Below are 24,090 nucleotides of genomic sequence, written 5' to 3'. Positions count from 1 at the left end.
ACAACGAACTGTGTTCACAGACAGTAATTTCTGGAAGTGTTCCTGAGCCCAGGCAGTGATTTCCAATCGAGAATCATGCCTGTTTTTAATGCAGTGCCACCTGAGGGCCCGAAGAACATCCAGACTTCTCCTGATTCTCTAAATGTTTGATATTTTACACTGTAGATGGTGGGATCTTCAAAGTCTTTGCAATTTTACGTTGAGGAACATTTTTTTTTAAATTGTTACACAATTTTTAGATGTAGTGTGTCACAGATTGGTGAACCTCTGCCCATCTTTACATCTGAGAGGCTCTGCCTCTCTGAAATGTGCCTTTTATACCCAGTCATGTCACTGACCTGTTGCCAATTAATCTAATTAACTGTCAAATGCTTTTCCATTTGTTTTTGATTTGTGCCGTATACTTCTCCAGCCTTTTGTTGCCCCTGTCCCAACCTTTTTGAGATGTGGTGCTGCCATCAGTTTCAAAATGAGCTAATATTTTCCATGAAATGTTAAAATGTGATATGTTGTTTATGTTCTATTGGGAATAAAATATGGTTTTCTGAGATTTGCAAATCATTGCATTCTGTTTAATTTACATTTTACACAGCGTCCCAACTTTTTTGGAATTGGGGTTGTATATTAGATTTAGATTAAAATTAATCAATATAATGTGACTTTGTTATCTGAGTGTATTTTTACAGTGATGCCTTTGTGTGTGTATCTTACACAGCATGAACCGTCTAAGCAGCCTGCCCAGAGGATTTGGTTCGTTGCCAGCTCTAGAAGTGTTGGACCTAACCTACAACAACCTGAACCATAATTCCCTGCCCGGAAACTTCTTCTACCTCAGTAAGTGTACAGTAACACACACTACTCTAAAGTTGTTTTTTGTAGGGTGAATGCAAAATAATTGGTTTGCAAATCAGTTTATTGATGAGACTCAGACAGAAGCAAATAAAGGACTCAATTATATCTGGCCCACTAGATGACGTTGATTTATTTTAAAATATTTTTTTTCTTTTAATATATCTTTTAAACCTTATGTTTTCTGTCAAGAATACAACAATTCCACAGATTTCACAACATTTATTGAAAAGTAGCTGATAAGTAACGTGACAAAACAGCAGCCAGAACATCCTTGCAGCCTCTTTACTTGACGCACAGGTTGGAACACTAATTGGCACGTGTGTGCGCTGTAACCTGTGGAAAATTAAAAGTGTCCTGTGGCCCTCTTGTAACGGACAACGTGAACAAATATGTTTCATTAAATAAAAAAACAAAAACAAAAAAACAAACAAGGTCGGCTCAAATATCAAATAGCCTAATTAAAAAATGCGAATGCACATCAGCGGCATGGGGAAACAGATCTGCGCTGCTCCTGCTGAGCTACTGCGCTGCTTGTGAATTAAGAAAGCTGCTGCTGTGTGCATATCCAGCCTCCAAGGATTTAATTTTCTGTGTTTGCGCCTCTGTCCCGAGAGGATATGCATTTTTGAAGTGGCCATGCTTTGTCTCGTGGTGTCTTCTAATATTGTATTCTTTACAAACTGCAAAAACCTCGTTGCAAATGAGACACGTCGGCTTGGCATTAATAAATGCAGACTGGTCCTGTATTCGGATCAATTTTTCTTTTCATGGCTTTTGACAACGTCATTTTGCATCGATAGCTAGCAATCTTCAGCTAATGATTTCCACAGCATCCAAAACATAAAAAACTGGCAATTGTATACGTTAGTTACGGCAGGTTGATAGGGTAGGTTGCCTGTTTCATGACAGACACCAGGAGATGCAGCAGTGGGCGTAAAAACAGCACATAGAAGCAAATTGATGTTTTAAATTAAATTAAATGCATTTTTAAAGTTAAATAACGTTTATTTTTAATAATAGAAAAAATAGAAAAACTTTTTTTTTCCCAGTAGGAAAGCATGCGATGGAATTGTCAGAAAAAAATTGGCCCAGGTCCAAACTTATTTTCCGACCCCTGATATACGCCCTTTCAGGGGCCTCTTAAAAAAGTTAAGTATTTGCCCAACTTTGCTTCATATTGATCCAGTCTACCCAGTTGTTTATATGACATTTTTTCGAATGCTGCCACTCATGACATCTCCACAGCCCACTCTTGCAGAGAGGGTACCCCCTCTGTCTTCCATCCCCTGACAAGTATTTGTCTACCAATCGTAATACTGGTTTGGACAAAGCTTTTAATATGTTTATCCTGTCCTGTCAGAACTGTATGATCACTCAAAACAATTAATCTAGGGCTAAATGGAATTTGCATCTCTGTAATCTCACATAGATTATCATAAATATTGGTCCAGAAGTGTTGGACTTTGTGACATAAACATAACACATGAATTAAAGTACCTTCCTCAGACTTGCATCGCCAACATTCTGATGTGGATAATAATCCTCATCTAAATAATCTGGAGGGAGTCCAATAAAAACGATGCATAATTTTAAATTGAATATCCCTTGAAACTCCTTTAATATTTTTACAAATTCCGTTCCAATCCTCATCAGATCCCTTTCCCATGTCTTCTGCAGAGCTGCAATGGGCCCATTACCAAGAGTCTGAATCAACATAGAATAATAGACAGCTGCTTCATGTCCTTTTCCATATTTTTTAAAAATTTTATCTCGGAGCACTGCATTGTAGGGAACCGATGCAGCGGGCCCAAACACCCCCCTTAACATATGTCGGAGTTGCAGGTACCTTACAAAGTGGGAGGTAGGGATGCTGAACTGCCGCACCAACTCCCCAAAAAATTCCAAAGAGCCATCAGAATACAGATCCCCCAAAGTTACCACTCCCTTCTCCTGCCATATCTTCCAATAAATGGGACATTTATCGATTTGTAAATTAGGATTTAACCAGATACTTGAAGAGACATTTAGAAAGGGATCAAATTTAAATATTCGAGCAACTCTAGTCCAAATTAATTTAAGATGAGCGATTATTGGATGTGTTTTGGATTTTTTACTTAATTTAGTAGACAGGACTTGCATGGGTGACAGAGGGGCCACTACAGCTTGTTACAGACAGTACCACGGAGGGACTCTTTCAGGAGGGAGAGACCAGTGGACCAGGTGCCTTTAAATTAAAAACATAATAGTAAAATAACATGTTTGGTAGCCCTAAGCCTCCTTTATCAGCTGGTCTTTGTAGCTTGCCGTGGCTCAAACGGGGGTGTTTACAGTTTCAGATAAATATCTTGGATATTTTGTTGAACCTTTTAAAATAATAGTGGGGAATTTCTAAGGGGAGGGACTGGATAAAACAATTATGTTTGGGAACAGAGTTCATTTTCAAAACATTAACTTTACCTGCCAAGGACAGATTAAGAGTTGCCAATCTTTCAACATCGCAAGAAATTTTTTGTAATAATGGTGTCAAAACTGACTTTGATCACATCTTTCAGGTGTCTAGAAAAACGAATACCCAAATACATGATACCTTGCTGAGGCCACTGAAAAGCACCTGGGTGGAAGGCAGTGGAGGGGCAATAAGCTGTTAAGGGGAGTGCCTCAGACTTGGACCAGTTTACCCTGTATCCGGAGAATTTTGAAAATAAGTCTATAATTCCAAGAAGACATGGTACAGATCTGCTAGGGTCGGAGACCAGTAATAAGATGTCATCGGGATAAAGCATCAGTTTATGTACCATCCCACTCGCCGTGGCCCCCGGGAAATCAGTCGCCCCACGTATGGCTGCTGCCAGAGGCTCAATGACTAAGCAGAAGAGCAAAGGGGATAGGGGTGATCCCTGCCTGGTTCCTCTCCCCAACATAAAATAATCTGAGACAAGCCCATCGGTCTGCGCTGCTGCTTCTGGGTGCTTATATAATACACAAATCCATCTTATAAAGGTACTACCAAATCCAAACTCTTCTCAGATTTTGAATAAATACCCCCATTCAACCATATCAAACGGCTTTTCAGCTTCTAGAGAGATTTCAGCAACCGGGGACTGGGTGTCAGCCACCGACCACATCAATAAGGCGTCTAATATTATCTGAGGAGCTCCAACCACGTATGAAGTCATACTTGGTCAGTATGAATCAATGACGTAATTACACTGTCTAATTGGTTTGCTAAAATTTGCGAAATGATCTTAACATCAATTTGCATTAATGAAATAGGATGGTAATTTTTGCATTCATGTCGCAAAGCTCTTAAAGAATTCCCCAGTAAAGCCATCAGGCCCAGGTGCTTTACTTGACGGTAGAGCCATAATTAAACCCCTTTAATCTCCTCAATAGTAATATCAGGGTCTAGAAAATCCCTCTGTTCATCTGTCAATTTTGGGAGTCCTAGTCGTTCTATAAATTTATACGTTTCTTCTTCAGTCAAGGTAGATGTTGAACTATAGAGGTTACTATAAAATTCTTTAAAGGCCTGATTAATATCTACAGTCGCAGTAAGCAGGTCCCCAGCCGGCGACCTAACAGCAGGAATAGTGGAAGCCAACTGTTTTATATACCTGGCAAGCAACTTTCCTGCTTTGTCTCCTGACTCAAAATATGTTTGCCTAGCCCTAAACCGATTAAATTCAACCTTCTGGGATAGTATGGTCTTATACTGATATTTTAACTTTTATCTTTAACTGTCAGTTTTCTCATGCTGTCTTGTGTCATTTGTTGCTTCAACTCTGTTTCAGCCTCTTTAATTACATTTTCCAATCCTAGCAATTCCTGTGTTTTAATTTTCTTATGATATGACGTACGTTGGATAATACGTCCCCTAATCACAGCCTTTAGGGACTCCCACGCGACACCTGCCGCAGATGATACCGATTGCCAATTCATCTCCAAATAATTATTTAATTCTGTCCTTAGCCACTCAACATTTACTGGGTCCTGCAGAAGGGACGAGTTTAAACGCCATCTGTAAGACCTTCTTCTCTCGCTCTGGGGTAATAGGTCCAACCCGACCCAAGCATGGTCAGAAATAAAAGAATATTCCCTATTTCACAACCCATAGCAGAAGAGGTGAGTGGTTTGGATAATAGAAAAGAATCTATTCGGCTATAGGTCTTATGTACTGGTGAAATAAAAGTGTAATCCGTACCACAGGGGTTCATGATCCTCCAAATATCTATTAGTCCTAAAGATTTGCAAATTCTCTGTAATGTTATAGCAGCCCTTGGCACTTTACGCAACACTGCCCCACTGTGGTCGAGCGCTAGATCCATTAATAGATTAAAATCCCCTCCCAAAACAACAGCATGATTCCCAGCGGTTCGTAATTTCCTTTCAAGATCAGTGAAAAAAATTGGATCATCCAGGTTAGGTGCATATATGTTAACCAGGATCAACTTCTGAGACTGTATTTCAATAATCATCCCGAAATATCCTTAATTTGCTTGAGAGATTTAAACTATAAATGTTTACTTACTAAAGTTATAACACCCCTGCTTTTGCTAGAGCTTATGCTGTAAAAAACATGTCCAACCCATCCTGCACAAAGTTTCTCAGACTCCTCTTTTGACACGTGCGTTTCTTGAAGAAACAACACATCATAGTTTTTGTTCTTAAGCATCGTCATGACCTTTTTTCTCTTAACAAAGCATCGTCATGACCTTTTTTCTCTTAACAGGGTACCCCAGCCCATTTACATTCCAAGTGGCGAGACGCATTAAACCTATTTGTGAGGACATGCCTGCCCACTTATTAGTAACATACAACCATTTATCGAAAACAATATCAATACACAGTGGTGGTAACTAAACACAATCCCCATAAAACTAACAAAACAAAGAATGTGCAACTGGACCTGAACTTTGCACATTTCAACCCCCACAGAAGTCCCTCCAACGAAGGTCCAACGGTCCGTGTCTGGTCCGCGAGACTCCACTCGTCGTGACCCCTCACACATCACTGCCGTGGCAATGAGTCTACCAGTGTCTTTAATTGAACATTTGGGTGCGTGGGATGAGAATGGAAACAAATCCATCGTTCAGTACTTTACTGCATAGCGTCTATGAAAGCCATGGCTTTCCAGGGAACAATCAAACGCCCTCTCACCCCAGTCTCAATTCTGAATTCTTAACAGCATCCTGAAGCGCACCTTACGTTCATGCAGCTTTTTCTTGCATTTCTTGAACTTGTCGCGCTTCATCTGGGTGGCTCTGGAGTAGTCGGGGAAAAGCATAAAAGTGGTGTTTCCCCAGCTCAGCTTGCCTTTGTTCCTCGATGCGCGCAGCACCACATCCCGGTCTGACAATCTCAAAAACCTGGCCAATATTGGTCTGGGTCTGTCGCCTGTTGCGGGTCGTTGGCCAGCAATCCGGTGTGCTCGTTCAGTCTCTCGTCTCCCTTCTCTGTTCAGCACGTCTCCTCCTTCATTGCCCTCCGGAAAGCCGACGAAGCGGACATTATTGCGTCGTGAGCGGTCCTTCATGTCTTGTATGTCTCATATCTGCCCGACATCTGTCTTGCTAGTTGGCGGGTTAGCTTGCCAGCTTCCGCCTCCTCACTCGCTTCTCCATGTCGTCCAGTCTTGTAATTAGGGATGACAGCTTGGTCTCTACCAACACGGTGGTGCGACGTATTTCTGCCAGTCCCCCCAGATCTTCAGATATTTTTGTTAGTGCTGAGTAAATGTTACTGATATCCTGAGCTATATCATTAGCTTGTTGCTGGTCGGGTTCGCTAGCTTCTTGGTCTTGCATCATGGCGTCAGCCCCGTGCGATCGTAGATGTCTTTTAATATCTCCACAAGCCGTGGTCTTAACAGGTTTCGACATTTTTAAAAAAAAATTCACCCTCTTTAATTAATAGCAAATATACTGGGTGCTACTATCTCTGGTGTAAATATTTTAAAGGATAAAGGCAGCGATGCAGTGCGTAGCTCCCTACTCCGTGGCTTCTTCTCGCATCGCGTCACGTGACTCCCCGTTATTAAGTGTTATTCACCATCCAGCTAAATTTTAATGATTAAAAATACCAACAAGTTTATGAAACTAGGTGTCAAAATTGTGTGTCCTCTGAATGTGCTGAAGCCATGGCCACTCATGGCAGCAGTCAAGCAGCCATTTCGAAGCAACTGAAACGTGTCAGATGAGTTCAGAAAATGACATGCCAACTTTGAAATACTCTGAGTGAGATGAATTCATCTTTATATCTCTGCTCAGGGTGGCCTCCGTGTGTCATCAAGCCACCCTTTAGGACCGCCCACAAAATCCTGGACTAAAAACTGGTGAAAAACTGTTTGAACTTCTAACTCCACATTTCAAGTCTTTTCACATGTTTTCAGCAAATATTGTCCAACATATTTAATATTTAATTGCCTTTACATAGACTTTAACCTGTGTGCAGTAGTCCTGCATGTTCATGGCTAGATTTAAGCTGATTTTGGTGCTTACTGGTAGTCATATGTCAGTGTAATAGGAGGAGAAAACAACTTACTAGAATTCATAAATTACTGCATGTAATGGTGGTTTTCTTTCTGAAGTCTCAGCTAATTGCTTAGCAACCTTACAATGAGAAATGGAGAAATAGTATGACAACTCACTTGCTGTTCTGCTTGACGCCCACTGCCAATATAATTGACATTATCATTGTTATTATTATTATTATTATTATTATTACTATTAATCATACTTACAGGAATGCAGTTCCTGTGATTGCTGTTGTGCATCTTTGTCTCTCTCTGTGAATAATATTATAGATGGTATATAGATTTAGATGTTTTTATATGAAAAGTTTCACCAAATTATGTAATGCAAGAACAGGTGTTCAGGGTGCAGAGTAGGAATGACATAGGCATTTGTAAGGTAAAACAGTTGCACAGTGTTGCTTTAACATAATGTTCAACAGCGTCAAAGTTATTAGCTTAGACAATTAGCTAATTGCATTGTAGGCTGGGCAATGTCATATTTACTACATACATTCATACATGTATGAACTTGTTTTTGGTTGTTTAAAGCAGTGTTTTTCAATCCTGGTTCTAGAGGAACACTGATTCTTGTTTTGCAGCCACTCTTCGTGCTCTCTACCTGAGTGACAATGACTTTGAGGTCCTGCCTGCAGACATCGGGAAGCTGACCAAGCTGCAAATAGTAAGTTCATGTCAACGTGGCTGACATAGTTATCCAAGTCAATTGGTAATCCAACGCATACATGAGTTACCAAGCTCAGCAAATCAACAGGATAAGCATTTAAAAATGATCACTATGGAATTTAATAGAAACGTATTTACAATGTATTTACATACACTTACATACATACATCATCCATTACTATACATCTGTAACTTGGTTTGATTCAGGTATGATCTCCTGTGAGAAGCATGTAGAGCTTTATGGTACTAAGTCACACACCAACTGTTATAATTTAAAGGGGGAGAAGTGTTGTAATGTGAACATTACTAAGTTAATCTCTTGCAGAATAAGAGCACAAGAGCCATACCCCCACCAGGGGTCGATGTTGCATATGTTGCATTTATTTTGTAGGACACTCCCGCCCCTGGCGTTGTTTTATGCTTGACCTCCCGCCGACAGAGATGTTACAGATGAGCTCTGGATGTAATGTTTATTTTTGCCATCCTTATATAAAGTGCAACAGACAGACATTCTCAGACATCAAGAGTTCCTAAAGCTATCCACTGAAAACATATGATTACCTTTTGTGCCATAAACTTTATTGAGTCATACAAAAAAACATTTTTGTTTATAAAATAAGAAAGGAAAAAAGAAAATGAAGGTTGTGGTAAACAAGCCAATAATGAAAGTGATGAAAGCAACAAGATAAATAAAATCAAAAGTTAAGTTTATTGGCACTATTTTTCTTTTAGGTTTCGTTATGAAGTATCAGATGTTGTGTGTAAAAACAGTGTGTCCTCTTTCTGTTTCTTCTCTTCCAGTTGAGTCTGAGGGATAATGACCTCATCTCTTTGCCTAAGGAGATAGGAGAGTTGGCTCATCTCAAAGAGCTTCACATCCAGGGCAACAGGTTGACTGTCCTGCCCCCTGAACTTGGTACTGACATACAAACACGCACACGAACACACATAAACACACTCACACACACATTGTGGGGCGGCTGTGGCTCGGAGGAAGAGCGGGTCATCCACTAATCAGAAAATCGGCAGCTCAATCTCTGGTTCAATCCCCTCCAATCTGTACTTCTGAACCCCAAATTGCTCCCGAAGGTTGCACCATCAGTGTGTGAATGTGTATGAATGGTTAGATCCTCAAACTGATGAGAAGTTGGCACCTTGCATGGCAGCCAATGCCATCAGTGTATGAATGTGTGTGAATGGGTGAATGAGATACGTACTGTAAAGAGCTTTGAGTGGTCAGAAGACTAGAAAGGCGTTATATAAGTACAGTCTATTTACATTAAATACATATGCCAGCGATCGTTAACTGGCCTGCAGAATGGTCACTGGATATCTCTTTTGACTTGCTGCTCATGCAAACAAAACATTTCTACCCCTGCAGCTTCCCAGCTGGTGAAAACATGTTGAATTGACTTTTATTATGAATTGATAGCATTTGTGAGCTTGCCGCTTTTGTTTATCACAAATGTGTCTACAAAACAAGACAATGACCATTTTTGGCAACAAATCAGTATAAAACATCGCAGAGAGTAATGCGACTAGAAGGAGGTGACAGGCTGCCGCGAATCTACTTACCTACTTAATATCCCTGTGTATCATGCCCTGTGTAGTACTAAAAGGCCAATTAACTTCTTCTTTAAAACAACAATAATTTGTTCTGCTGCTCCCAGAATTCTGCAGCCTTTGTGGTGTTAAACTTGAATATCTATGGTGCAGTGATGTCACATGAATGTAAAAATACTTAATATGGCCATATAATCTGGCTGGCTAGCTGGCTGATCCACCTCTGTCCATGTTTCATGTCTTTAGTTTATACTGGAGAACATCTCTTAGTGCAGCACAAGCATACTCTCTGTGGAAAGGCTAGTGATCCATGCTGAAGTGAGGAGAAGAAGACGGCTATGCAGAGTTGGATCTAAGTGCCAGCAGCAGATTAGAGGGTACAAACCATGCATATCTTCTGTTATCATGGGCAACGTAAAATGTAACCCTAATAAGATGGAGGAGCTAACAGCACTAACCATGCTACAGAGGGAGTATGGAGAGTGTAGCATCACAGAGACCTGGCTGAATGACCCCACTCGGACTCACTGGTAACAACTTTCAAGTCAGGAAAGTTGTTCAGAGGACAACAGCGGACAGCTGAAGACAGACAGGAAAGCAGGGAGAGCTGGGGGACGACACACAAAAAAATGCAACATCCATGGAGCACAAGCCAGTCAGAACCAGTTCACTGCATACTATGCTACGCTGGCCGACAGATCAAATTGAGGTTGTACTGAGCAGCTTCAGGTGTGAACGTGTATAATTGTGTAAATGTGAATAGGGCAGTATTACACATACAGGTGATGAGTGTCTTCAGGTCAGTTGTCTTTCTATCTGCAGGTAATCTGGATCTGACTGGTCCGAAGCAGGTGTTTAAAGCAGAGAATAATCCCTGGGTCACCCCCATTGCAGACCAGTTCCAGCTGGGCGTCTCCCATGTTTTTGAATATGTTCGCTCAGAGACCTATAAATAGTAAGTAATAACATACACAAACACGCACGCACACACACACACACACACACACACACACGCATGCATGCAAATAGAACTTTTTTTTTCCTTTAATGCATTTTTTGAACAGTTTGACCTGGGTGGAACAGAACATAATCAGTATTATTAGAAACACTTGTGTTGATCCAACTGCTTCATATCAAAACAGCTGCTGTGAAAAATGTTTATTGTGAAGATTCCACCTGGCCGACCAGGTAAATGGACCCCAGGTGGAGAAAAGGGGGCGACCAGTACAATGAAAGCTGCTTTGTTTTATGACATCCACTGTCTCAGAAAGTCCTTGTCATGGAAAAGATTTGTTGTTTGAAAATGGTGGACTGTGACAACCAGAGAAGTGCTCCTATTTTGGGCTTTGGATCTAGGGAATGGTGGGCAGTATCCAGGGTGCCAACAGTTTTGCATAGACATCTATCATAAATGAGGTAACCTGGGCCCCTTTAAATTTTTCACAATTACAAAAACTCTCAGGTTCATCTGCTTCTCAACTCACAACTCAAGTTTTTTTTAGCTCTGAGTGTGGTAATGACACTATCAATATCTTGAATCTACGTGAGGCAAGTGACAAGCCAATCAAGTGTAGGCCATAGAGTACCATTTTAAAAGGATTCCATAAACATAACCATGTTTAGGCTGTGGGTAACCTTAGCAGCTTATATTTGCTAGTTAGTGACACAAAACCACTTTCCCTGATATTTTCCTATATTTACAGATAAAAATATGTGTGAGAGAATTAATTAGTTTGACTGTTTTGTATTTTCAACAAAATATGCAGTAGCTAGACCTGTCTCATGCCTGCTCTTTACCCATGCTCCACAATATCCCCTTTCAAAAAAACATTTTCAGGCTTAGCCAAAGCTCCCAAAAGACTGATGAGCAATTGCCTTGCATGGGTGTATTTGTTTGACATTCATATGAATAGGGCTGCTTCTAACGATTATTTTCCTATCGATTAATCTAACGATTATTTTTTATCAATTATTCGAACAATGATTTTTAATTACTTGATTAATGACAATGAATTTACCCAAATAAAAAGCAAAAGCATGTCTTCTTAATATTTCAAGATTTTATTCAAACACATTTCTTGAAAAACAAAACCTTTGTTTCAAAAGTAACAAGATGAAATGTATACACCAAAAATATGCACCAAAAAATAGCTGCCTTCACTGGTAATCTGGTTAAGCAACATAAATAGCTCCAAAATAAAGTTATAGCAAGTGCTTGCTCCAAAATAAAGTTATAGCAAGTGCTTGCTCCATTCAAGTAAAAACACATTGTGCAACCTGTGCAATTTAAGTAACACTTTTTTATTTTCTAACAGTGCATTTTCATCATTCTTCTTAAGTAACACACCCTCGGGGGAGCATGGATTCAGGTTCTTTTTGTGATAAAAGTCCTCTAAACTGCTTTGCCTCACCTTGGAAAAAGACACATAAAGCACATTAGAATAAAGATAATGGTGCCACATTTTAAAAGTCTAGTCTAAATTCCACATCACTGCTGTTATGATATTAATAATAACAGATCATATTTGTCCAGTTCAGAAAAATACTGGACCTACAATTCAAAAGGATTGCTGTGACACAGATTAATTTACTCACTGCATGTCATGTTATCTTAAATGTTTATGACATGGAATTATTTCATCACTGCAGTAATGTGCAGTTAAGATAATAACTAGCAAATGCATTTTTTAATCCGTGTGAGGTTATGGAAAATAATTGAATCGATTTCCAGGCTATAACAACAGTCTGTAATGTTAGTTTAAGCCATCGTATCACTCATACAAGCAGGTAAAGTAAACAGAAAATATAATATTGTTGTCCTGTCTTTACTATTTGTAAAAATAAAATAAAAATATGAATATATATATTAAAAAAAATAGAAAAACTAGAAAACTAATGAATAACAGCCTTAGATGATGCATGGTGTAACCTTACATTACCAAACAGCAGCGGTGAGGAAAGTACTTTTAATATCTGGACGATTAATAAACATTAAGATAATCACTTTTGAGTGACTAACAGAAACATGTTTTGCTAGCTGCTTCGGCACTATGCTTCGGTTAGGAAAAAAGTAAACAGGACTTACGTTGCTGTTTTGCTGTCATCTTGGCTCAGCGCACCGGGATGCTTTCGCTTTAAGTGCTCATTCATTGCTGTCGTACTGCTGTGATAAGCCATTTCTATCTTGCAGAGCTTACATATCACAACATTGTTGGGTCTTTGGCTGAAATATTCCCACACTTTAGATAAGCGTGGCCGAGTTTTTTTCGCTGCAGCTTCTCCTCCATCTATGTTTTTACCGCGAGCAGCCATCTTACTTCCGCATATACTCCCGCTGCCATGCGACCGCGACGCATCGACGCACATTTTACGCGTCAATGTATTTACGTAATCGATTATGTCGACGAATCGCTCCACCCCTACATATGAATGTGTGTCAATGGGTGAATGAGATATGTAGAGTAAAAGCCCTTGGAGTGGTCGGAAGACTAAAAAGGAGATATGTAAGTACAGTCCATTTACCATTTAAACACTCCCTCTGACATCACCCATAGGTTACTCTAGGCCCCATCTTTCTCACCACTCCACTCAGAACTGCAGTGAAGTGTTTGATGCAAACAGAACACCTCTTGTTGCTCTCGCAAAGGTGTCCACCAGCCAACCTTCTAAAGGTGAATTGAAAGAAACATTTTTGTCTTGTGTCAATCATGTAAGTTTGACTGGAGAGTTAATTAATAGAAAATGTATTAAGAAGGAACAAACATTTGCAGATTTGAAAGAAAACAGGCAGTGGGGATCTGTTTCCAAACCTAATCTAACAGTTGTATGTTATTTGAAGTGTTATGTGTTTGATGTATACAGGCTGATGTAAAATATACATATGTGTATTTTAGAGCACAGAAATGTAAGTCTAAGACGTCCTCTCTCTGATGGAGAAGAGTGTTGGAGGTAGCTCTGTGAAGCAGAAGGCTATTAATTCATTGTTCCAGGCAGAAGGAGATGCTGCAAATCCTCTGTGTGAATGCTTCAAACTGCTTTTCTGAGGCATTCACTGGAACTGATCCCTGCATTGTTTGACTGTGTGTGAGTGAGACAAAACGACATGTCTCAACCATATTCCTTTCCATATTATGTTTGCATACTTGTATGAGCATTGCGTGTGAAGTCTTCTATCTGTGTGCACATTTAAGGAGATATTGAGACACATAGTTGCCAATTTAAGTATGCAGTAGAGCCCATTTTGAACATAAAACAACATGAAAATAATAATAAAAAAAATATACATAGATGTCATAATACCATGTTGCAACAGTCACTGAGAGGTTTTTGCATCAGCATCTGCCTTTTTAAAAATTCTTGCTGCACATACATACATTCATGTCAACAAGGTAATAAAAAAAAAGAAAGTATCAAAAAAAAGAAAAAACAACAACTATGGCGACATAAAAGAAACCACGAGGAAAAAGTCAGATCCGTTACCTAGCAACCATTAGATTCCTTTTTTAACAACTTAACGTCTAAACATTACACTAACAGGAGACAACACAACACATTTCTATTTCAAAAGAAAAGCATTTGGTATTGTAACCTATTATTATTATTCATCTATTGTCTCAAATATTTACAACATCCTCCCACCCGATGAACAGTTGTTCATCACTATCATGTTCATCATATCACAATGCAATCACTTTAATTAATTAATCTCTAACAGATAAATTAGCTGAACAGGTCTTCTTAATATACTGCCTGTGGATGTATGAACTATACAGGAGCGAACGAGTCTATCTCTCCCTGGAAACAGTTGAGTTATCCTGCCTGTTTTCCAGGTCTGTTTGGGGTGTGTTGTTCTTACCGACCAGGATGACCAGGATCTCCCACTTTCAGTTCAGTGGGTGTAGGTGTCTCACATTTGTGAGCTGATTTCAAGTCCATCAAGTAATCCTTTTACCAGCTGTTCCAAAAGCTGGTTATGAGTCGCTGCTGGTATCTCCATCTCTTGCCCATGTCCACTCTACTCACTGTTGTTATCTGAGAGGGGAAGCAGAGTCTTTGGTGGTAGAGAGGTCAGTCTTTTACCAACAAGGAAATGGACAGGTGTGAGTGTCTGGGGTTCTGAGGCATCTTCATGAACATATGAGGGGCCTGGAGTTCAACAGAGCTTCCACCTCTGTGAGCATGGTTAACTCCTCAAAACTTAAAGATGCTTTCCCCAGGATCTTCCTTAAACATGTTTTTACAGACCTCACAAGTCTCTCCCAGAAGCCACCCTACCAAGCATCTCTCAGTGATGAACTTCCATGTGATTCCTCTGTCAGTGAAAAACTCTGTGAGCTCTGATCCTTTCAATGACTTCCAAAGTTCTCTTAAGTCTTGGTCTGCTCTTTTAAATGTTTTGGCATTGTCTGAGTAAATGATCTTACACAGCCCTCGTCTAGCAATAAATCTCTTTAAAGCCAAGAGAAAATTTTCAGTAGTCTGGTCTGACACTAACTCTAAATGAACTGCTCTTGTGACTGCACAAGTGAAAAGTGCAATGTATGCTTTTTTAGGCTGTCCACTAGACCTTACATACAGTGGACCTGTAAAATCTACACCAATAACTTCAAAGGGCGGTGACTCTGTAAAACTGTCTCTGGGTAATGGAGCTGTCACTTGCTGAGCTGGTTTCACCTTTAACCTCCTATAGATGTAACAACGTGATACCACCCGCTTAACTAGCTGTCTCCCTTTTAAAACCCAGTATCTCTCCCTCATCTGAACTAGAGTATCCCTGACTCCAGAATGCATATCTCTCTCATGGCAGTGCTGAACTAGTATAGCTCAGAGTATCTGGGGTTTGCAGGTAGCACATATGGGTGTTGCTCCCTGAAGCTGAAATCAGAGTGCTGTAACCTGCCACCTACACTAATGAGCCCATTTTCATCTAAAAATAGCTTCAAGTCTTTGATTTTAGAATCTCTGCTGATGTCCTGATGCTAGCTGACTGATTTCTTGGCTAAAACTATTCACCCTTCACACTCTGCTGCAGTGAGCTCCTTAGAAGTTAGCTCTCCAGGAATCTTTTGACTGGATCTAGCATTAGCCATGAAGCTATTTACCCATACAGTTATTCTCAGCACTTTCTTTAACCTGCTGTACTTGTCTTGGTCTAACAATGGTTCAGCTGGTTCAGTGCTAGTGAGCTGTACTGTTGTCTCAAACTTGGACCTAAGCTCAGAGCTTACCTCATCTGCAACAGTCTTCATCTATACTTGCTACTACAGTTGGCAACAGTGAGGTAGGGCCTCTCCACCACAGCTGACTCTGGATGAGGTTGTCAACATTCTGGCCTCTGGTGGGTAAATCCGCTGGGTTGTTTTTCCCGCTGCATTGGGACCATTGCTCTGGGTTTGTCAGACTCTGTATCTCAGTCACTCGGTTTGACACAAATGGTTTCCATTTGTGTGCTCTACTGCGTATCCAATGGAAGACAATCATTGAATCAGGTGATTCTTCTCCATGTTGAGTGGCTTGAGTAGGTAATTTGCTAACCTTGCTCCAGTTAGTGCACCCATAAGCTCCAGACGTGGTAAAGTAATTTTCTTTAATGGTGCTACTTTGACTTGGATACCACAAAAGTTACAATGTAAAGTACAATGTCTCCATCTTTGTTTTGGTTTATCCCAACTGATTCCTCTCTCCCACAGTTCTTGAAACAGGCATTTTACCCGTATGGTAAATGGAGTGAGGAATCCTATAGGGTCAAAGATACGAGCTGATGTCTGTAACACACTTCTCTTTGTTTTTTCTTTGCCCTTTACAATGTCCAATAGTCCCTTCAAGTCAAACACAAACTCATCTTTCTCTGATCTCCACACTAATACCAGCACTTTCAGCACATTTCCACTAGCATCTGTCTCAACTGTGTGCTCCACTGCACGTTGTGTCCACTTGGCTCTCAAATCTGGTGAATTTGTCACCCATTTGCACTGGTTCATGCCAGCGTGGGACAGAATCTCTTGCTGCGGTGGGAACTGAAAGGGCTTCATCAACATCACTTGAGCTGAAGATGAAATCATCTGAATTTGATTAGCATATCTAGCAGATTTGGATTAAAGTTTGGCCCAGTCAGTCATTTAGGGAGGGGCAACCTTCCTCATGTGATGATGCATCAAACACTACTCTCAGTTTTGTCGCTTTATCTTCTTGGAGAACAGCATGATGTGGCATGTAGTATTTCACAGTCTCTGGATGTTCTTCTGCTGAGGTGTTCTCAGTTACATCCTCACAGATGCCTTGCTGTAGATAATCGGTGATGTCATCATTGTATCTGGAGTACAAAGCTGCATCTATCTCTTCTTGAGGCTTTCAAACCCTCTTTTTGCAACTCTGAAGTTGTCTGGGAGCACTGGTTTGTCATGTCGCCATGGTAACTCAACTTCATAGCAACCACTTTTGTAAGTTACAGTCTGTTCAAAGTTCTGTGGAGCCTCGGTTTCTGCTGGGCTTTGGGTCTTTTCATTGACAATGCCTAGTGACTCTACCTCCCAGAAGGCATGTAACCGTTCTGAGATTTTTGTCTCCTTTTCTTGGCTGATGTGCATGCAAGTGGTGCCGGTTACACTGGATGACGAAATAGGCCCCTGCAGAGCCCACCCAAAGCTGCTTTCTATGGCCACAAGTGATTCTGAGATTCTCTGGACCTTGCCAGATACCACTTGCCAGTAATAGTCAGCTCCTATTAGCAGTGACATTTTTGGATCATCAGGACCATCCAGTGGAAAATCAGCCAGCTGCAGAGCCTTTCTCTTTAGCTCCTCTTGGATGGGTTCGCTGGGGACCTTTATCACCGCTGTGCACACTTGAGGTGTTTCCACCGCCTCAATCTCAATTTTCTGTTCTATATTCCACATGTTTTGCAGTGATACTTTCATAATGTTGCGCTGTACTGTCACAGGAGCAGCAGATCCAAAGGTGTGCAGATGCAGTGTCTCTTTCCCTAGCACTGGTAATCCCAAGGTTTTTACCACACCTTCATGAATGAAGCTTCTTTGGCTGCCTCCATCCAACAGACAGCGTACTATTTTTCTCCCTTCTGGACCCTCTGTCCATGCTTTCACTGTCTGGAGCAGCACAGTATTCTGTGTACTAACCTTTGGTTTTGCTGTGTTGGACACAGAGGATACAAATGCCTCCGTACTACCACTGTTCACACTTGTCTGGGGGTTATTATTTTGGTCACACACTGACTGGTGATGTCTGTGTCCACATAAAATGCAAACACTTTTAACTACAGAATTTTGCTATATGTTTTGGACCCGGACACACGTAGCATCTTCCCAGCTTCCTTGATATTTCTTTGCAAGCAGGCACAGAACTGTCAGGACAATGTTCTGGTTTGTGGTTGGGACTATCACAATATATACAGGTCTGTGGTACTGTGCTCACTGTGTGCAGTGCAGTAGCTGAGGGCATACTCCAGGGGGCCTACTACTCCAAGGTTTTCTTTCATAACTGGGCGCTGGCTTACAGACAGGTCTATTATTTGGCTGAATGTCCCTTGTGTGTTACCTGGTCTGGTCAGCTGAAGTGCTCTTTCTCTACTTTGTGGTCAGCTGAAGTGCTCTTTCTCTACTTTGAACCTCATTCCGAAGGATATTAATGAGCTCAGGCACCTTCCATTCACCATTTGGGTCTGACTGGCATGTGTAGGCTGGTGTATGTCCTCTGGTATCAGCTGTAATAGTACTGGGCATAGCAGGCAGCCATATGTGTCATTGTGAACACCCATGGATTCTAGATTGCGGATCTGAATTTCACATTCATCATACAGTTGTCTGAGTGCTGCAACATCTGATGATCTTTTAACAGTAGCAAGGTTCAACAGTTTTGGTCATATGTGCGCTACAACAATCTTTTCTTCCAAAACGGTTCTGAAGTAATTCCACTGCTGCATCATAATTCCCATCAGTCATTCTTAGTTCTGCAACAACTCTTGCTGCTGTTCCAGTCAGATAGGATCTCAGTTAGGTGAACTTTTCCCTCTTACACAGTGCATCATTCTCATGAATAGCCGTTTCATACTGGGACCAGAATTCTTGCCACTGGCTGACTTCTCCGTCATATTTTTCTATAACCAGCTTTGGCCGTTTAACAGTCTGTCTGCTTTCTGATCTTACTGAGCCAGGCATTGCACTCATTTGTTCATTCACGGGGTCCTGCGTTGTCCTAATAAGCCTATTGACACGGGCTTTCAGTGTGATGATGCGGTCCTGGTAGTGCTGAGTGGTCGCGACCTCTGCCTCCAGTTCGTCCGTCTGCGTTTCATCCTCGATGCCGATGTCCAATTCCGTTAAAGTTTCCTCCTTGATCGCCAAAATTGACAGTATTTCACAGAGTTTTTCACAGTCGGGTCCATCCTTCCTCACCTCCTCTTCCATAGTCAACAGTTTTGTTGTGGAGGTGCGAATCATCTTTCATTTCCGTTTCATCTGTTAGTAGTGCTCAGTCATCTCCGCTGCTAACGGTAGTTAACGGTAGCTTCCAACTTCAACACTCTTTCAGTCTTGAAATCCCAGGCTTCGGCACCAAAAAATGTTGTTTAAATTGTTGGAGGTTCTAAAAAAACGACGATCACGACTGCTTCCCATTCAAACCGATTATATTTACTTATTTAAACACGTAAAACACTGTTACAAAGAAGAAGAAGAAAACGACAATGGCGACAAAAAAGAAACGAGGAGGAAAAAGTCCAGATCCGTTACCTAGCAACCAATACATTTCTTATGTTACACTAACAGAAATTTCAAAATAAAAGCATTTGTTATTGTATTATTATTAGTTGTAACCTATTATTATTATTATTATTATTATTATTATTCAACTATTGTCAGAGAAAGTACACAACTTTATGCTAATGTACTCTAATATAATGTAAGTAACCCAGTAAAGAGGCAATCACATGCTTTTCACTGCAGAGAGACGCAGATTCAGGATCAGTCTTGCAACCTGCAAGACTGATCTGACTGAGGCATTATTGTTGTTTTAACAGTTTCAGCAGTGTACCATGGTAAAAAAGACCACAAACAGAATTCTGTACTCAGGAAACAAAGTGAACCGATGAATAAACGGTTTCTTTTTGTATAATATGCTGGCAACAGAGTACGTAAATGACTTGCACAATGCAAAGCTCCCACAGAGCTCCAAATTCATGGGAGGCCAGGAACAATAAAAAAACAGCAAAAGGGAGTACAAGCAAATATAGTTCAGTTGAGTGCAGCACAGATGAATCCAGTTACTTCAACTAGTAACACAACACTAGCCGCCATCAAGCCGGCATCTTTTATTTCTATATTTTTTTCCCACTGAAAGTTTCTTAATTTTATTCTCCACTGAGCCACTAACATCCAGCTTTCATTTTTATAATCAAAGACTATACATTATATTTAGTGACAAGCAGATCAAATTGACCAGTCACCTGTTTCTGTCACAGTGGATGATGGAGAGCCTAGCTACTTTGTATTGTAGACTGTGATTCTGTCTTCATAATCCATCACTGTCAACATTCAGATTAGCACTCAAGCAACACATGCATATTTTATCTATCACACTCATTAATGCACTTGCAAACGAACACCATGCACTCTGTCCTCTAAAGAGCTAAAATGATGACCTGGTGGTTGAGGCACCCTTGTTGCCTCACAGCCCTACTTGGGACCTTTTTTGCATGTCATTTCCTTAATGTCATGTTGGCTCTTAAATAAAAGCGAATGAGAACAAATGAATGAGATATTGACAGGCCTTTTTATATGGTCAAGGAAGCAGGAAAACAAAATGATTTTTTGGTTTCCCTCCAGCTTGGTACATTAAGGATGCTTGTGCTATTTTATTTCTAGTAACAAGTTTACTTACTCAATGCTTAAAAGTGACTGAAAAAAAGGTGATAAATTGTTTATTTTAGAAGAGAGTATCATTGGTTCTGCTCGTGAATCAAATCAAATCAGATCAGATTTTATTTGTATAGCCCAAGTCACAAAGTACATTTGCCTCTGAGGGTTTTACAATCTGTACAGGGAGTGACACCCTCTGTCCTTAGACCCTCGGTTCCAGTGAGGAAAAACTTGCCCACAAAAAACCTTTAACAGGGAAAAAAGGTGGAAGACACCTCAGGAAGAGCCACAGAGGAGGAATCCCTCTCCCAGGATGGACAGACGTGCAATAGATGTCACGTGTACAGAACAAATCAACACAAACATATTGTACAATTACTATGACTGATAAGTGGTCAGTACAGAAACCCACAAACCATCAAAAAAGAAAATTAAAAAAAACAGCATAGTCAAAGAAACTGGGTCACAGCTCATATTAAAGAATAGGTTCAATAGTCAACCCCACCACACGTGAGCACTCTGTTCGGTCCCTGTAGTTCTGCCACACTGTAGTTCTGCCACAGACTCCCAGATTCCATGATGTGTATCACTAATGTTTAGTAATCATGTTGAATGTAGAGTACTTTCTTTCTTTTAAACATCTGAGTGGCAGTAGCTCAGTCTATAGAGATTTGGCTTGGGAACCAGAAGGAGGCCGGTTCAAGCACGGTATGGATGATAGTTTTAGCACTGTCAAGGTGCACTTGAGCAAGGTACCAAACCCCTAAATTCTCCCTGGGCGCTGCTATGTGTGGCTACCTATCACTCCACCATCTCTCCACATTTGCATGTCTATGACCACTTTGTGTCAGGCATGTCAGGTAAAAATCATTAACTTTTGATCAGTGGAACATTAGAGAGCACAGCACTGATCGTGGTTTTACTGCCCTCTCTGGTTGAAAGTTTGGATTAAATCTCACCTCTGACTATGGCCAGCATCACTGATGTCAGAGTGGGTGGGGTTAGACGTGTATTCTGTTAAACCTGTGATTTTATGGTTCCCAGACTACACCTATTCATCCATGATTTTGCCAGCAAGGGAAGCAGTTAAACCACTGGTTCGTCAAATATTTTCAGGGTGTTGAGTAACTCTTATAGTACAAATCTTGACTTTTGGTCCTATTCTATTTAAAGAATACAGTCAATCAATGATTCCTTATTTAATAATTAATTGACTGATTGATTGATTGACTCTGTTCAGTACATTACAATACACAGATGTGCATACAGCACTAACATTGAAAACAAAATACAATAAAGTCCCATGATTTAAATTATCACTCAAAGGTTTGGACACAACTTCTCATTCAACAATTTTTGTTGTTGTTGTTTTTTGATACTAAACTATGAAATTAAACGTAGAATTATTTGGTAAGCAAATTAACAGTAAGAAAAACTGTTTTTTTTTAAATAGATAATATAAAGATAGATAGATAAATGAATACATTTTGCCAGCAAGGCAAGCAGTTAAACCACTGGTTCAAATATTTCCAGGGTGTTGAGTAACTCTTGTAGTGATGCACCATAAGGAACAACCTGGACTCTGTCCTTGACTACTTTTGACTATATTTAGTATGTTCTCCCTCTTGGGATGGCCATCACATTGAAGATAACCCCTCAGTATGTGAGAGACATTGTAGGAACAGACTGTAAGGACGTGTAAGAGTAAGAACGAGAGTATGAGTGCATGTGAAGAAGTGCAACAGTGAGAGGGCACACACACACACACATACACACACCTAGCAGCAGCATGTCTTTAGACAAGTGTTAAACAATTCCCAAAAGATATCTTGTGAGTCCTCACAGCTTTATTCACACCTGACTAAATGTCCTTCATCTTACAACTCTGTCAACACACACCTGCACACACACCCACACCCACCCACCCACAGACACACACTGTCTGCACCTCGAGTTTCAGTCTAATTTAGTAGGCTGAATCTTGAATGTGAAAGTAATAGTAATTCTGTGCTCTTCTATATTTCTTGTTGGATAAATATGCTCCAACAATCAAATCTTTTTTACATTAATGCATGACAAATAATAATCTAACTGTTAGATACTTTTCATTTTTATAGTGTGGTAGCAGAACTGTTACCCAAAGATCTGAATACTGTACAATACTGTTTGCCTGAAAGTCACATATGGCTCTTCAAAAACCTGTGGGTGTTACAGATAACATTTCCATGACCTTTATGGTAAATTCTTTTCAGTTGTACACAAGCAGTCTAATGGATATGAGAGATTCAACTGAAAGGTCTGTTTTGAATACCAAATATTTCCATTAGTCCATATTCTCATAGCTACCATTTAGTACTGCCTATGATTAAGGCGTCAATATGCTTCAAACTAAGGATCATTGAACCTGAAACCTTTTTCCATGTCCACCTTTCTATGTCATCTAACTCCCTAACTCCCTAAATTACAGCCCCTGATACATTTCTCAGGTTGTTGAGGTGAAAAAGTAGACACTTACCTTTCTGTGTGAACAACTGAGTGCAACACTGTGAATGCTTCTGATGGCAATGAAAGAGTACTTTATCAGTGTCTCTACAATGCATGGCATAGACACTACAAAGACATACAAAAAAACTTTGAGTTCAGTTGTGGACATTAAGAACAGGTTACACCATTATACAAACTACTTTGAAGCATTTTGAACTCCCTTGTGTCTTGACTTTTGGTGGGACTCACAGATGCACTTGTGAGTCCTTGATAATGTAACTGTCTGTTAGGTTTGAATGTTTCATCTATCTGCTAGGTGGAACTGCTTCCAGTGAACCTCCAGTCTAACTCTCAAAGAGGCTTACTGATCAAAACAAAACAAGAATGTGGGGGATAAAATGAAATTATTATAATGTATTACTACAGTAAGAATTATAATATAGACATGTCAATGAGTGACAAGCAGTTGTGGAAGATCATAATTCTACACCATATAATTCATAAAACCTTATGAATATTGTGTGGTTATTGACTTTAATTATACATTGCTATAAGCACAGTATAACACATAAGTATGCTTAAAATGTGTTAAAATGCGTTTTCGACATTGGTGTCAATAGGAAATTTAATGCACTTAACTGTATAGTTGGATTGTTGGTTTAGTAACACTGCTGTAATATGGGGATTTAAGCATGCTTATCTAAATGCTATAATACTAGCATCATCCTTCATAGTTGTGTGTGTGCTTTAGAAATAGAGAATAGGGATATGTTACCTGTCATGCATGTTTCATCGGCAAAACGGTTATCTAGACAGAGAGCCACCAGACTATGTAGCTCATGACACATTAACAACTGTAGAGAGAAAACTCTCTTCCCCTACAATACACTATCATTTATTCATTTCCTCGTGTCTCCCTTTCTCTTTCCATATTTCTCCCATCTTATATTTCATAGCATTTCAGTTTGGGAAACACATTTTTTGGTCCTTTTCTATTTAAAGAATACTGTCATTCAGTGATTCTTTTAATAATTAATAGACTGACTGATCGATCGATCGATCGATTGATTGATTGACTCTGTTCAATAAATTACAATACACAGATGTGCATACAGCACTAAAATT

General features: G+C 40.1%; 1 protein-coding gene across 7 annotated transcripts in view; it reads left to right on the top strand.

The window, feature by feature from the left end:
* Positions 1-24,090, top strand: part of rsu1 (Ras suppressor protein 1) — a 128,560-nt gene that overhangs the window by 80,001 nt on the left and 24,469 nt on the right. For all 7 annotated transcript variants that reach the window (XM_019253909.2, XM_019253912.2, XM_019253913.2 and 4 more), the window contains exons 5-8: positions 716-834; positions 7,963-8,045; positions 8,849-8,963; positions 10,433-10,565. In XM_019253909.2, coding sequence (XP_019109454.1) covers positions 716-834; positions 7,963-8,045; positions 8,849-8,963; positions 10,433-10,565 — 450 coding nt within the window. The remainder of the gene's footprint in view (positions 1-715; positions 835-7,962; positions 8,046-8,848; positions 8,964-10,432; positions 10,566-24,090) is intronic.

The sequence above is a fragment of the Larimichthys crocea genome, chromosome I (assembly GCF_000972845.2).
Source record: "Larimichthys crocea isolate SSNF chromosome I, L_crocea_2.0, whole genome shotgun sequence".
NCBI lineage: Eukaryota > Metazoa > Chordata > Actinopteri > Sciaenidae > Larimichthys > Larimichthys crocea.
Note: the sequence above shows the minus strand (reverse complement) of the source record. Positions and strands in the feature narration are given on the sequence as shown.